At 54.6% G+C, this 13,905-nt stretch overlaps 4 protein-coding genes across 4 annotated transcripts; 3 read left to right on the forward strand and 1 right to left on the reverse strand.

Moving 5' to 3' along the window:
- Positions 1 to 721: 721 nt before the first annotated feature.
- Positions 722 to 2,616, reverse strand: J4E78_007962 (uncharacterized protein; the record flags this gene model as incomplete). The annotated part of the gene is made up of 4 exons (XM_049368565.1): positions 722 to 796; positions 845 to 1,079; positions 1,135 to 2,278; positions 2,325 to 2,616. 4 exons carry the CDS (start codon positions 2,614 to 2,616, stop codon positions 722 to 724), a joined length of 1,746 nt encoding a protein of 581 aa, XP_049219530.1.
- A 1,591-nt stretch (positions 2,617 to 4,207) lies between these two features.
- On the forward strand, positions 4,208 to 6,515 carry J4E78_007963 (uncharacterized protein; the record flags this gene model as incomplete). The annotated part of the gene is made up of 5 exons (XM_049368566.1): positions 4,208 to 4,384; positions 4,445 to 5,638; positions 5,699 to 5,861; positions 5,912 to 6,253; positions 6,307 to 6,515. 5 exons carry the CDS (start codon positions 4,208 to 4,210, stop codon positions 6,513 to 6,515), a joined length of 2,085 nt encoding a protein of 694 aa, XP_049219531.1.
- A 1,679-nt stretch (positions 6,516 to 8,194) lies between these two features.
- Positions 8,195 to 9,622, forward strand: J4E78_007964 (uncharacterized protein; the record flags this gene model as incomplete). Its single annotated transcript, XM_049368567.1, has 1 exon — positions 8,195 to 9,622. One exon carries the CDS (start codon positions 8,195 to 8,197, stop codon positions 9,620 to 9,622), a length of 1,428 nt encoding a protein of 475 aa, XP_049219532.1.
- Positions 9,623 to 12,318: 2,696 nt separating this feature from the next.
- On the forward strand, positions 12,319 to 13,011 carry J4E78_007965 (uncharacterized protein; the record flags this gene model as incomplete). The annotated part of the gene is made up of 1 exon (XM_049368568.1): positions 12,319 to 13,011. The coding sequence occupies one exon, from the start codon at positions 12,319 to 12,321 to the stop codon at positions 13,009 to 13,011; it is 693 nt and encodes a 230-aa protein (XP_049219533.1).
- Positions 13,012 to 13,905: the final 894 nt, after the last annotated feature.

Consider the following 13,905-nt stretch of genomic DNA (forward strand, 5'->3'; position numbering starts at 1 on the left):
TTATTCACATGGATGGCGCTAACAACGCGGCCTGGTACATTCGCCGTAATCTACGGTCGCGTGACACCACAACACGTCGTTGACACGGGTCCGTATAACTACATCCGGCATCCGACGTATGTGGCTTATGCGTTGGGGTGGGTGGGCGCTGTGGTGTATGTTTTGGTCGCGTGGCTGCCGGACTACTTGTTGCATGGACATGATGTTAGTGGCGCGTGGATATCCATGCCGGTCAGGAGTGTGGGGCTAGTGGGAGCGGTTCTGGTGCTTTTGTGGTTGTATAGAATTGGAGCGGTGTTGGAGGAAGAGCAGTTTTTGGGGTATGAGGGGACTGTTGGTGGGGAGAAGACGGAGGAGGAGGTTAGAGGGGAATATTTGGCTTATGTGAGGAGGGTGAGGTGGAGGTGGATTCCAGGGTTTGTGTGATTGAGTCTAGAGAGGACGGGATGGGTGAGTGTTGTTGGGGTGAGAGATGTCGTCTTGTTGGCATGTCATGCGTTTCCTAACATCTTGGGCAGCCACGCAGCACGAATCTCCGGGACATCCCAATGGAACAAGTGACATGGTATATAAGAACATACTTGCGGGAAACAAATATTAATGATTGAACTAGCGGATGCTGTACGTCGGCGTAAATTCGCCTGCACCTTTGCAATTTAATACACAAGACTGTGCTCTCAAAAGAGACAAAACAGAAGAAGTCACCCCATCATGGAGTCGATTAGAAGCTAGGGGCGTTGAGCGCCATGACGCACAGAAGACCGGAGACGAGACCGGCGGCGGGTAGGGTCATGACCTGAGACCGTTAGAGATCAAGAACCAAAGCATTCGGGATACAACTTACCCAACCCATGAAGATGAAAGCGAGTTGGCGCCAGTTGACGGCACCAAGATCGTAGTTCATCAAAGCCACACCAACCGCTGAACCAGTCAGACACTGAGTGGTCGATACTGGGAGACCAAGTCGAGAAGCCAGCAAGACGGTAACAGCAGCGCCGAGTTCGACAGAGAAACCGCGGGTAGGTGACATCTGAGTAATCTTATTACCAAGGGCACGAACGATGTGATATCCGTAGAACCTATTGTTCTGTTAGTATATGTTTCACATGTTGTTTGTACAAGGTCTTTACTTACCAGAAACCAAGACCGAGTAGGAGACCGGCTACGACCAAGAACCAAACGGGAGTAGGCGAGCGAGTAGCTACCTCTCCAGCAAGGTATGTCTGATAGACAGCGGCCCAGGGTCCGACAGCATTGGCTACATCGTTGGAGCCGTGAGCGATGGACATCATCATAGCTGATACAACCTGGCAGTACGTCCACAGATGCTCGACACGAACGTCGTAACGGATAGCCTTGGAGTGGATGGCGCGCAGAAGATCGTTGTCGTGTGTGATAACGTCGCAGGTGACACCCCTGAGGAAACCGAACTTGGCGTATGCCCACCACTTCTGAGGGTTAACCCATGAGAGATGCTGGACAGGAACGATCCAGCGCTCGTAGGGCTCCGGCGTCTTCAGTTTGCGGGTGGGTGCAGTGGTGCTTTCTTCTACGCGTGTCTTTTCGGGGTCGCTGGGAAGGACGCCACCGTCCTTGGTCGAACCGGAGGGCGATCCTGCATCCACTTTCTTGATCTCATCGTCGCTGGCGGGATCCGAAACAGCATGCTTTGCGTTGGTGCCAGCATGGACTTCGCCGTAGGCATCCTCGTAGTAATCGGTGACGTATTCGTTGCCTTTGCCTGGCCAGAATAGAGTAGTACTCTCTTTGAGGAGTAGAGGGCCCAAGATGACATGCCAGATCCTGACGCGGGGGTCCTTCATGATGAGCTTGCGCTTGAAGAACGGGATAAAGAAGATGTAGCAGATTGCCAAGCATCCAAAGAACACTCCCAAGATGATACCAGCAGCTTTGCCAGCTCCAAATTCTTCGAGGGAGGGGGCAGTAGGCGCTTCCACGACAATAAACAGAGCCAAGATAGCTCCTGTCATGGCGAAGTAGAAGGGGATGAGGCGCATGGCGTGCTTGAAAGGGTCTTTGCGTTCGAGAACCGAGTACTTGACGGTGCCGAAGATGATCGCGGAAAAGGCACCAGCAATCAGAGGTGCGATGCCCCAAGAAGCAGCAACCTGTGACACCGAGCCAGACTCCCACGCCCATTTGACGGGGGCCTGACTAGCAAACCCGACTCCAATAAGAGCGCCTACCACAGTCTGCGTAGTTGAGACTGGCATTCCCCAATGCGTGGCTAGCATCAACCAGAAAGCACTACCAACCTCTGTTGCATTTTAGCTCAGCCTCTTCACTTGAATCAGGAAACTCACCAGCACATCCCATGGCCAACATGAGCGCACCCGGGTTGCCCTCGAAGCGGTCGATCGAGATAATGCCGTTCTTGATGGTTGAGGTCACACGTGCTCCAAGTGCAACAGCGCCAATGAACTCTGTGACCACAGCAAGAGGCCCAACCTGGACCATAGTCAGGGTACGGGCGGCGACCGAAGTGGCATACGCGTTGGCGACATCGTTGGCGCCGTTTCCGAAGGCGGAGAACACAAAGGCAATAGTAGTGATTGCAAGAATCCAATCATACTTGGCTGTGACTGGAGACGCCATCTTGAATATGCAGTTGCAGAGCTGTGTTTGACAGAACCCTGGTTCCTGGGACCATGGCTAGTCTTATATGATCAGAGTACATGTAGCACATGGCAGTGCAGGGCGTCGGCTTGATGCCGAGCTTGGGGTGACCAGCGTTGCCCAGAAGACAAGATATGGAAAGGTGGGCGCCGAGTGTCTGGCGACGGCTGGCATCGCACATATATGAATTTCAGCCACTGGGGCGCGGTGTTACCACCATGTTCTTGCTGATGGTGAGGCTCCGCCAAGTGCATGAGACGTGCCCAGAGATTCCGCTGTCTTGTCTCCGCCTTGGAGCGGCCGCAAGCAGCAAGAGTTTTCGGCCAATAGGCTTGTATAACTCAGACACGCATTGAAGCAGTTGGCTATCAAGACCGCGCGTGCTCCGAGATGGCTACGGGGCCTTGTCTTGAGATGGCAGCTGTGGGATCAATCAGCGTGTTGGGAGCGGCCGTGCCAGAGCACGGCGGAAGGCGCTACCAGAGCCATGGTCCAGAATACAGAGAGCAGTGGCATCGAATCGCTGGTAAGAAGCGACATTGCGATATATACTGGTGGTTGCTGGTTGCAGTTGCGAGCTTGGAGGGAAGGTGGAGTCAGTGGAATGGCCCTTGCGCTGTCGTCACAGCTGACGCAGCTGCATAGCTGTCTTTGCGGAGAATTCCACTGCGATGGCTCGGGCGGTTTCGAACATCTCTGCGACATGCTCACCTGCTCTGAAGACATGCGCGATACAGCAGTCGTCTTTCACTCATCTTTTGACTCTTCTGGGCTATGATTCCCGGGTGTCCGCGCATCAGACTAGTGATCCGAGAGCCGAATGGAGGCAGGCACGCAGACGGTGCGAAAGCGATGTCGCACAGCAGGAGAAAGCGTCTGGATAGCCATGGTAACACTTGCGCCTGATCTGCAGATAGATGACAGCCGCCCTGCGCCGGTGCTTCAGGTACCATAAGAACTGGTCTTAAGGTCGCGTGTGCCTGGGCGATGGTAACGCTAAAGCTTGACAGCGCACCGATCCGGGGTAAAGGGCCAGCTGCAGCGATTCCGACGATGTCCATGCGCCGCGTTGATTAACTATTCCCGGAGAGCGGTTCATGGATCGGTGCGCAACGGTACGCGACTGAGGCTCATTTCTAGAGTGTTCCAAGGTTCTCTATATAGAATCTGACAGGGGCTGCAGTGATGAGGCGAGCTCGGGAAGCAGACAACACGGAAACAGCGGTAAGAGCCTCTGCGCAGAGTAAGCCACAGGGTGAATGGAAGCAAGCAGGTTTTCAGAATCAGGAGTCAATTCATTAAACTCAAGATTCCCTTAGACCGTGAGTAGCTGCGCTCGGGGTGTTTGTTCGCAGCCGTGCCTTCCCCACGCTTTCTCCGACCCCCGCCAATGGCTCGCAATTAAAAATTAGCTTACCTCCGAGCTCGCTGCCAGCCGCGAGCTGTCGTCGACGGCGTAGAGGCCGACTCACCCCATCCGCGTCGCTACACCCTCCCTCACTAACACCTGGCCCCAACCCGGTCAATTGCAACCACCGTTTGCTTCCCGGGCTGCTGTCATCCTCTCACTATGGCGACCGTCACGGAAGAAGTACGCGAGGTGCTGCTGGGCACCACCGACGAGCCCCAGCTGTCGCAGCTCACGCGCGCCGCCTTTATGAAGCACGCCCAGAAGGACGAGTCAGGCGACTACTACCTCGACCAGGACCAGTTTATCACAGCTGTCGCGCCCGAGGGCGAGGACTTCGTAAGCAGGGCTGTCTGCAATGTGTCGAGTCAAGCAAGCTAATGACGTGCCCGCCTCCAGCACAAGATCAAGCGGTTCCAGTATGGCATCCTCTTCCAGGTCGCCGACCGCGACCAGAAGGGCAAGGTCAGCATGCACGACTGGTCCGTCTTCCAGAACCTGCTCGCCAAACCCGACGCCGAGTACGAGGTCGTCTTCCGCTTCTTCGACAAGCAGCGCACCGGCTACATCAACTTTGACGACTTCTACGAGACATGGAAGGCGCACAAGACCGAGGACAGCCTGCCCTTCGACTGGGAGGGCGGCTGGGCCTCGCTGTACATTGGTTCCAAGAAGCACAGGCACACGATGACCTACCCCCAGTTCGCCCAGCTGCTGCGAGGGCTGCAGGGCGAGCGGGTACGTCAGGGCTTCACCTTTTTTGACAAGAACAAGGACGGCTTCATCGAGCCGGAGCATTTCCAGCGCATAATACGCGAGACTGCGAGCCACAAGCTTTCCGACTACCTCCTCGAGAACCTGCCCACCCTCTGCAATATCTCGGTTGGCAGCAAGATCTCCTACGCCAACGTGCGCGCCTTCCAGAACGTCATCCAGCAGATGGACATGATAGAGCTTATCATCCGCAATGCCACACAGAAGAGCTCCGACGGCAAGATCACCCGCACAGATTTCCTCAACGAGGCCGCCCGGATAAGTCGCTTCAACCTCTACACACCCATGGAGGCAGACATTCTCTTCCACTTCGCCGGTCTCGACGAGGCGTCTGGACGACTTGGTCTGCGAGACTTTGCCCGCGTGCTCGACCCGTCCTGGCACAGGGCAGGATCGTTGGCCGCTCAGGGTATCTCCGAGTCTGGGCAAAAGGTCTTTGCGACCACAAAATCGTTATGGCACGACATCCTAGAGTCGGTCCACCACTTCGCCCTCGGTTCGTTGGCTGGTGCGTTCGGTGCCTTCATGGTCTACCCCATCGATCTGGTCAAGACAAGAATGCAGAACCAGAGGAGCTCAGGCGTCGGGCACGTCCTGTACAAAAACTCGCTCGACTGCGCAAAGAAGGTCATCAAGAACGAGGGATTCAAGGGTCTCTACTCTGGAGTCCTGCCCCAGCTTGTTGGTGTTGCGCCCGAGAAGGCTATCAAGCTCACGGTCAACGATCTTGTTCGTGGCAAGATGACCGACAAGTCAACAGGCCAAATCAAGTTCCCCCACGAGATGTTGGCGGGTGGAACTGCGGGTGCTTGCCAAGTTGTGAGTTACTACCTACTTGCACTTCCTCTATTGGCAGCAAGTACTAACACACTATTATAGGTTTTCACAAACCCTCTCGAGATTGTCAAGATTCGGTTACAAATTCAGGGTGAACTGTCCAAGAACGTCGAGGGTGTTCCCAGGCGGTCTGCCATGTGGATCGTCCGCAACTTGGGTCTCGTCGGTCTCTACAAGGGAGCTAGCGCATGTCTCCTGCGTGACGGTATGTTCTGCTCTCTCACACCCTCCGGATATCGCTGACCGCCTGCACAGTCCCCTTTTCTGCCATCTACTTCCCCACCTACAGCCATCTGAAGAGAGACGTCTTCGGCGAGAGCCCGCAAAAGTCGCTCGGTGTCCTGCAAATGCTGAGCGCTGGTGCCATCGCGGGTATGCCTGCAGCGTACCTGACCACACCGTGCGACGTGATCAAGACTAGGTTACAAGTAGAGGCGCGCAAGGGCGAAGTTGCATACACTGGCCTGCGCCACGCAGCGTCGACCATCTGGAAGGAGGAAGGCTTCAAGGCCTTCTTCAAGGGTGGTCCCGCCCGTATCATGCGCTCGTCACCACAATTCGGTTTCACACTGGCTGGCTATGAGGTTCTACAGCGAGGTAAGTCTTGCACCGCAATGTGATGCGCCAATGGGCCACTGACATGTCCGCAGCTCTCCCGATGCCGGGCTCTAGCCACGATTCGGCAAGCTTGGAGCCATCCGTCGGCCTTGAAGAGGCGACGGCACCGCTGCCGTACCTGCGCAGCCGCAACGCGCTCAAGGTGATTCTCGATCTCGACGAGAACTTTGGTCGACCCAAGCTCCCCGCTGGCACCAGGTTTAGTGGAATCCCTGGATTTGGCAAGAAGCCGGAAGCGTGATGGCGGCATGCACGTGCTTAGCCGATGTGCGTTATTGCGGGCGAGGATAAAACGGGATTGGACGATTTATGGGTGGGATACCGTTTCTGGCGCCAACAACAGCTTTATCAGCCACGATTTGTTTTTGGGCGTTGATCTACCGAGGAGCATGTTTTTACTCGCCAGTTGCCAGTGACTGTGGGGGTGGGCGTGTCTGTCACATTTCTGTTAGAGCATTTCTCAGCGGCACAGTAGTAGACAAGAGCGCATGCAGCATAAGACTGTACGATAGGCGGTCGGTGGCATTTGACAGCGGGTGGAGAGGGGAAGAGGGATGCAGTGCATGCTGTCGTTAGCCACGCATGCACATGTAGTCGATAGAACAGGAGGATTACCCATGGCAGTTAATCTAAGCGTCGAGGTCCATCCAAGTGCGGCCGGGCAAGCGAAGGTGAAGCCGCAGCAGGGCAACGCACCACGCCGCACGCACGTCGTGCCGCGAGTATCCAACTGACAAATGCCACGCAGCGGAAGAATTAGCAGAGACGTCGGGAGGCTATTGAGTTCGTGTTAGGGCAGCTGCAGGTTCGCAATAGGGCCGATGGAGGCTTCTCGTTCTTGGGCGTGCAAAGAGGCGGGGCTGGGCTCGGTCCCCGTGGAGTAGCTCTGGAGCCCTGGAGGCCTGTGGGGTCCCAGAGCAGCTAGCGGCCCTCGGTGCGGGGATGGCAAACTTCGGTGGGAGCCTCATAAAAACTGGATTGGATTAGAGCCTCGCGCGCTGTAGGTAAGCTGGGGCTGCGCCTCGCAGGAGCTTGGGGGAGGGCGACGGCGACTGGCGCGACGGCAGCACAGTGACTTTGGCTGGATCTATTGACTTGCACACACAACCTTCGTCTTCGCTGCCCAATTCCTGCCACCCCGTGCTGTCTCCCGCACGCTGACCTAGCACCCCGACTTCCGCCTGTTCCAGCGTCCGCATCAAGGCCGTCCAGCCAACAAGCCCCCGCAAGTCAGCCTCCTCATCCGCCGCAGTCCCTCCAAGGCCAGCCGTCCATCCTCCTCCTCGATGCTGTAGGGGCAGACGAGGCTCGCACACTGCTACCCACCTCTATGCTATTCGTGACCGCACGCCCGTCCCATCTGCGCCTGCGCGAGTTGATGTTTGCGATCGGCAGGCCCCTTCGACACCGCCTTGAGGCTGAAAAAGAGCCGTCGCACTGGCACCCTCGGGTATGTTTTCCACCGCGCAGAGCCGCTTCACCGTTGGCGTCGCTACTTTGCATCATATCTCCACATATAATTCGCGATTCATGCTTCTGCTCGCTGCATTCCCACCCCGATGACCAACAACCCGTCTTTTCCACCCTCTCACCCCTGCTCTGCCCCAGTCGCTCGACCCGAGCGCCTCTAGCCCAACTCGCATCCGACGGCACCGCAGCTTTTCTCATTTCTGTCTCCATCCCACAGACACGCAGCCCCAGCACTTTCCGCCTTCATCGTTGCGAGAAGAATGCAGCCCATGGTCATGCTGACTCTCCTCCAGACAGCGATTCAAGACTGGTCTTGCTGTGCCACCCGCTCTCTTCACCGCCGCCTGGGCCTATCCCTGGGAGCCTTTGCTGAACGGTCGTTGGGATAATCGCCAGTTCATTCCACCTAATTAACAACCATCTTCCTATACCGCGGAATCTGCTGTCCAGATGCAGGTGCTCGACGCCATCCAATCCGTGGAACCAGTGGAATACTACCAGGACGACGACCATTTCTCCAAATCACCACTCTTGGAAGCTCGTGTTGTAAAGGCAACACCATCTCCGACGCCGCAGCCACACGTGACACCAGTCATCCGTCACCTACCCAACCGACAGAGTGTCAGTCCTCCTCAATCTCGAAATCGGAAAAGGCCTAACAAACATAAGCCCCGAACTCGCCCCACCCAAGGGGACTGGGTGCTCATTCGTGAGATGGACCCAAACCGGCCAGATATTGCACAAAAAGCAAGCGAGCAGGCCTTGAACTCCGACTCTGATTCGCACTGCTCTGAGGATGACGACATGCCTGATGCCGAGTCTCCCGGCACGGCAACGGCACCGTCCGTCTTCAACAATGGCCAGCCAGTGCCACCAAATGCTCGTCCTGCCAACTCAGCACCTACTCTGCAGGAAGTGCTTAGCTCAGCACCTGATTCAAAAGCGACAGCTACCCACAGAGACTCGGTGATCGAAGACGAAACTACTAGGCCTTTCGGATTTGCAGCAGATAGGCGCACATCTCAAGCATCAGCAGTTCATGTAGCACCAAACGGCGTGCATCCCAGTTCAAATGGGATCGATCGAACACTGTCTATATCGTCCGCCTTGTCGAACGCATCGTTGTACCCACCAAGCCAGCCACCTCGAGGCTTGCCCAATGGCCATCCCCAAGGCAATGATCCAGCACCATCTCTCGGTCTAACAATTCCGCAAAGAGGAGGACTTCCAGCAGACACTCTGCCTGCGTTACAAGCCCCATCTCCTGCGCGTGATGGAGCAGCTACTTCGCCTAGCCAGCAGCTACCTTCGTTCCGTCACATCGATGATATCGCGAGATCAGCAACAAATGACCACGAAGCAACGAGAGCAAACAGTATCAGCTTCCCCCATCGACAATCGGTCTCCTCAGTAGGAGCGTCACCAACATCCATGGTTCGCCAACTGTCCATGAGTTCTCATTCTCCAGCCACGCCGTTCCCTTCGCTAAGTGCGTCATCGCCAATGAGTGCCCACGATTTACCACATCGTGTCGATCTGTTCCTCCGCACCTCAGGAGGAGGCGCATTCGGCACGGATGCTCGGAGACCTTCGCACGCCGCGTCAGACAACAGTCCTTACACAGCGACATTGCACTCTGCATCGACGAGCGACAGCTACCAGAGCTCAGAGGGTATCAGCCCTGGTACACAGCAAACGCCCATTGAGCAGAGACCTCGACATATGAGTCTAGATGGCGCGCTTGCGTCGAGGGTCCTGCCACCTCCACTTGGCTCTGGTCTACAGCAAAATGTGACTCAGCATATCGTTGGATCCTTCAAGTGCGATTATCCCGGTTGCACTGCTCTTCCTTTTCAGACACAGTACCTTCTTAAGTAAGTCCAGATTTAAGTAACCCCAGTATCGTAGGGTCTGACATGCTGACCTCTTCAGTTCACACACCAACGTTCATTCCTCAAATCGCCCGCACTACTGCCCTGTCAAGGATTGTCCTCGAGGCGAGGGTGGCAAAGGCTTCAAACGAAAGAACGAGATGATACGGCACGGGCTTGTGCATCAGTCGCCTGGCTACGTATGCCCGTTTTGTCCGGATCGCGAACACAAGTATCCAAGACCGGATAACCTGCAGAGGTACGCACTCACGGTGGAAATTCTGAGCAGTGCAGAGCTAACAAATTTTGTAGACATGTACGCGTACACCACACTGATAAAGATAAAGACGATCCGCAACTTCGTGATGTTCTTGCTCAGCGACCTGAAGGCGGTAGTCGAGGGCGGAGGAGACGCGTGAGCGACTCTGGTCACTGAAACCACCCTTTTACTTCGACCTTCACCTCTTCGACTTCCACTCGATCTTCTTTGAGTCACGCCGCAACGCCATCTAATTCGTGTCTCGCCTCGGTAACTCCCTTCACATCTTTGTCTTTCCCTCTTCTTCTGGCGCTTAGCGATGCTTTGGCGTTAACGGGGCGGTGTGTTGTGGCAAGGTACGATTGGGAAGGCACAATCCGAAGGCGCAGGCAACCCCGCCTTTTAGGGCGAAGGAACGGATACGAATTCTTGTAATCCTATTGAGCATCTTACCTTTCTTCGGCTTTCTATCCTTCGCTCGATCTGTTCTACTTTTAGCGACTTTATCTTTGGCTTACTATAATCCTTAGTATAGTAATCTTTTCAACATGTGTCTTCCACTCTTGCTGGTTCTTCGTGCGTGTGCAGAGATTGTTGTAGAATATGTCGGATAACAGCAGTTCAGAAGAGATGAGAGAGGGTCCTGGTGCACGGATCGTCTCACGGGTGCGCTTATCGCCTTGAACGATTATCCCGATGGCAACGCGCATGCAGTATAGTAAACAACTTACGAACTTCAACAACTGAACATCACCAGTATCAACACTGGACGCAGCGCACCATGGGTGACCTTATCCAGGACCGGCCGATACCCTCAGCACTAGAGCATAAGACAGCTCTAATGCTTGATGCCTTACGTACTCTCATCCCAGTATTGTTAGGTAAATCAGAACACTCTTCGCGTCTCGATCGACCAGGAGATGGGACGAAATTGTTTGTAAAGGAGGAGTTGACGGAAGAGATGAGGGAGTTGCAAGAAGAGGCCGGTGAGGGATGGGGTTGGACCAGAGTTGGAGACAGGGATGTTGAGCGCAGAGTTGAACTGCATTCCGGGGGGAGCCAGGATGGGATTCAAAGGGTCGACATGCATGACGCAAGTTTCATGCCTTTCATCAAAGAAGAGTCTTCAGATTTGTTATGCAGGACCGACATTGACTTGGAGAACACGTCCGTCCGCATACCCACCACGAAACACCACCAAACTGGCGACAACAATTCCAACCAACAACCAAATCTTGCCACTCGTCCACCGATCCCTGATATCTGGCTTTTCAAACTATGCGGCCCGCGAGACAGAAGATATACTCGAAAAGAAAGAGCGACGATATTCAAGACACAGAAAAGAGTCGACGCTGCACTATCTGGTTTTGGGCCTTGCATCAACATTGCGAGGAGCCTTCGCGCAAGCGAGCTGAACTTGACATCAGAACAAGAGACTGCGATTGCAGTAGCACAGGAGAAGCTTACGGCAGTTATGCAGTGGAGAAGACAGAACTGGGGAGATCAGGTCACGGCTGTGAAGATCAAGGCGGAAATATCGCCTGTGAAGCGGCAGGTTAAGGCTCAAGCTCGTAATCAACGACTTCGAGAGCAACGGCCTCAGATACATGCGCCAACTCAACCCCGTCCACCAACTCAGAACATGCAGCCCGCAAACCGTCCAACGCCAGCGACATCTCCGCCTCCGCAACACCCCACCGAATTCATTTTCGTGCCTAGAGTCCTTGTGCACGAGAGTGGGATAAATCGCGGCCAGCCAAGAAAGATGCTTGGTCTCGAGAAAATAAGGCATAGAATCATGGAACAGGATCGTCTGTTCAGCGAGTATAGGCAGTGGTATCAGGGATTAAGCCCAGAGATGAAAGAACGCAGGGATGCTTGGCTCGCAAAGATCGTGGCTGCACAGAATGAATAGAGTGCGCCTTTGACTCAGACTGCGGTCTGGTCCTGGTGTCGAGACAATACGTATTCCGTTTAGATGGGACGAGATAAAACTGATTTTCATGTTCTGTACGTTGTGTAGGGCAGCGCGCTGAATACAAATCATTATCGTACCTGCGCGGAAAAATCTCTTGGATGTGGAAGTAATGTACAAGGGTCTTACACACTTCGAGCTGCATTTCCGTGGTACCGAATGCTTCAGGCCCGCACATAACACAACCACTTTCTGGCTGTCATGGTATGTATGCGTAAAAGACTGCCTTGAGTACATCTTCCCTCTGATGGGTGACTCACAGTGTGTGTGTGTGTGCGAAAACCTCGAAAACTGGTTCTATCTCATCCCATGGTACTGCCATGACCCATAAACGACGAGTCACTCGCGACTTCCAAAAGACACACGCAATGCCTCAATCCCCCAATAAATAGCGACGTTCCCTCTGATAAGTGCCACGTCGTTTCTCACACAACAAAACCCCACAAATCCGAACCACCCGCGCAACACTATGAGCCCGATCTCGGCAGGCAGGAAGCGTAAGGCCCACCCGGGAGTGGGCGAGGTTTGCAACTACATAGCCGCAGTAAACGATCAGCACACGCGGAAGAAGATCAGGAGAGACGACGATGAAGGCTCACCGCACATGGCCACCATCCCAGCAGGCACGAGACGTACCCGCGAATTACCCCTGACCAACATCCGAGCATTCTGCGAGCCTCACAACCGCCACCTAGAGACCCATGAGATCGACAGGCTACGCGGCCTACAAAACGCAATAGACAAAGTCATGGCCGGTACCGGCGAACCTCTGAATATCACGGCCAACGTACCCAAATCCATCTATCTTAGCGCGCAACAAAGGAGAACACTCAGGATAGCGCAAGAAGTGATGGACAGAGCGAATTTCAAGATGAGAAAGGACAAACATGAAAAGAGGGCAGTGGCTATCAAGAATGCCGCTTCATCTCCTCAGCGTACCGACGCTCGTCCTTCACGGAATGATGCTGGCTGGAGTGCTCTCACACTGCCGGTCTTGCACGCTGCGGACACTCTGGAGACGGCGCTTTTCGCAAAAGCTATGTTAAGAGAGGTCAACAGGGTACTTGCAGAGAAAGAGGGTTTGAAGGTCAGGATTTCGCTTGCGTGGAGTGATCGTGAGACGTCGGGTTGGAAGTTGAGGGATGAGGAACATGGGATATGATGGCACATGGACACGGATGGGTTGCAAGTCTGTTGTGGGACGTCTTTTATTGCTGCAAGCACGGGATCAAGCCTGGAAGGAACCACCTGAGCAGTCCACTATTAACTCGAAGCATGCGTTGCACCGGCACCTCATACAAGGGAAAGACTGAACACCCTATAGCCTTCATGATTAAAACATGCAAAGCAGGTGGCCTGACGTTAACGTAGGCTCCAGGTGTTTAGTCTCTCCCTTGTATGAGGTGCCGGTGGGAGCCACTGTTACCGAATATCTCTCCGCCAATATACACAACCAGAGTTCCCTCGCGAAAAGACCCCTCGGGTTCGAACGCGAAAGACAGAGAAGGTGCTGATAGGGATTTGATGCAGCAAGGGGTGGGACCGAACGTGCCGTAACTGAAAACGGCATCGCGCATCTCCTCACCAGCACCCATGGCACCTGAGCAAGGTTGCAAGAAGTCCGAACGAACACACAACATACGACTAATGCCATCAATTTCAATCGCAATCGAAGCTGGACCTGATGATCGAGGAGCGTGGAGATAACCTTGGGCTCAGCTGAGAAAAAGAAACGACGAGGAGACGCTTGTAGTTTCCAGGGTTGCTCACAGCGATATCTCGCGATGAGCTGCGCGGGGTTTCAATGCGCCAACGCGGCTCAGCGTATGTATTGATAAGCCTGCGTCCGCAGAGCCCGAGAGGAGATCTCGTTCATACATTCATAAAGAAGAATTCTCGCTTTTAGATTTCATATCGAACATCTGTTCAATTGCTCATTTCCCAGCCACCTCGTGCCCCTCGTTCCTTCTCGTCCTGACTCGCTAGCGTGTCTACCACGTGAACCTCTCAACGCGTATCCCCAGGGACAGCGCGTCGCCTCAAACACTGGATGAGA

This window comes from Alternaria triticimaculans, assembly GCF_023758025.1.
Source record: "Alternaria triticimaculans strain BMP 0046 chromosome Unknown scaffold_13, whole genome shotgun sequence".
In the NCBI taxonomy this organism is placed as follows: Eukaryota; Fungi; Ascomycota; class Dothideomycetes; order Pleosporales; family Pleosporaceae; genus Alternaria; species Alternaria triticimaculans.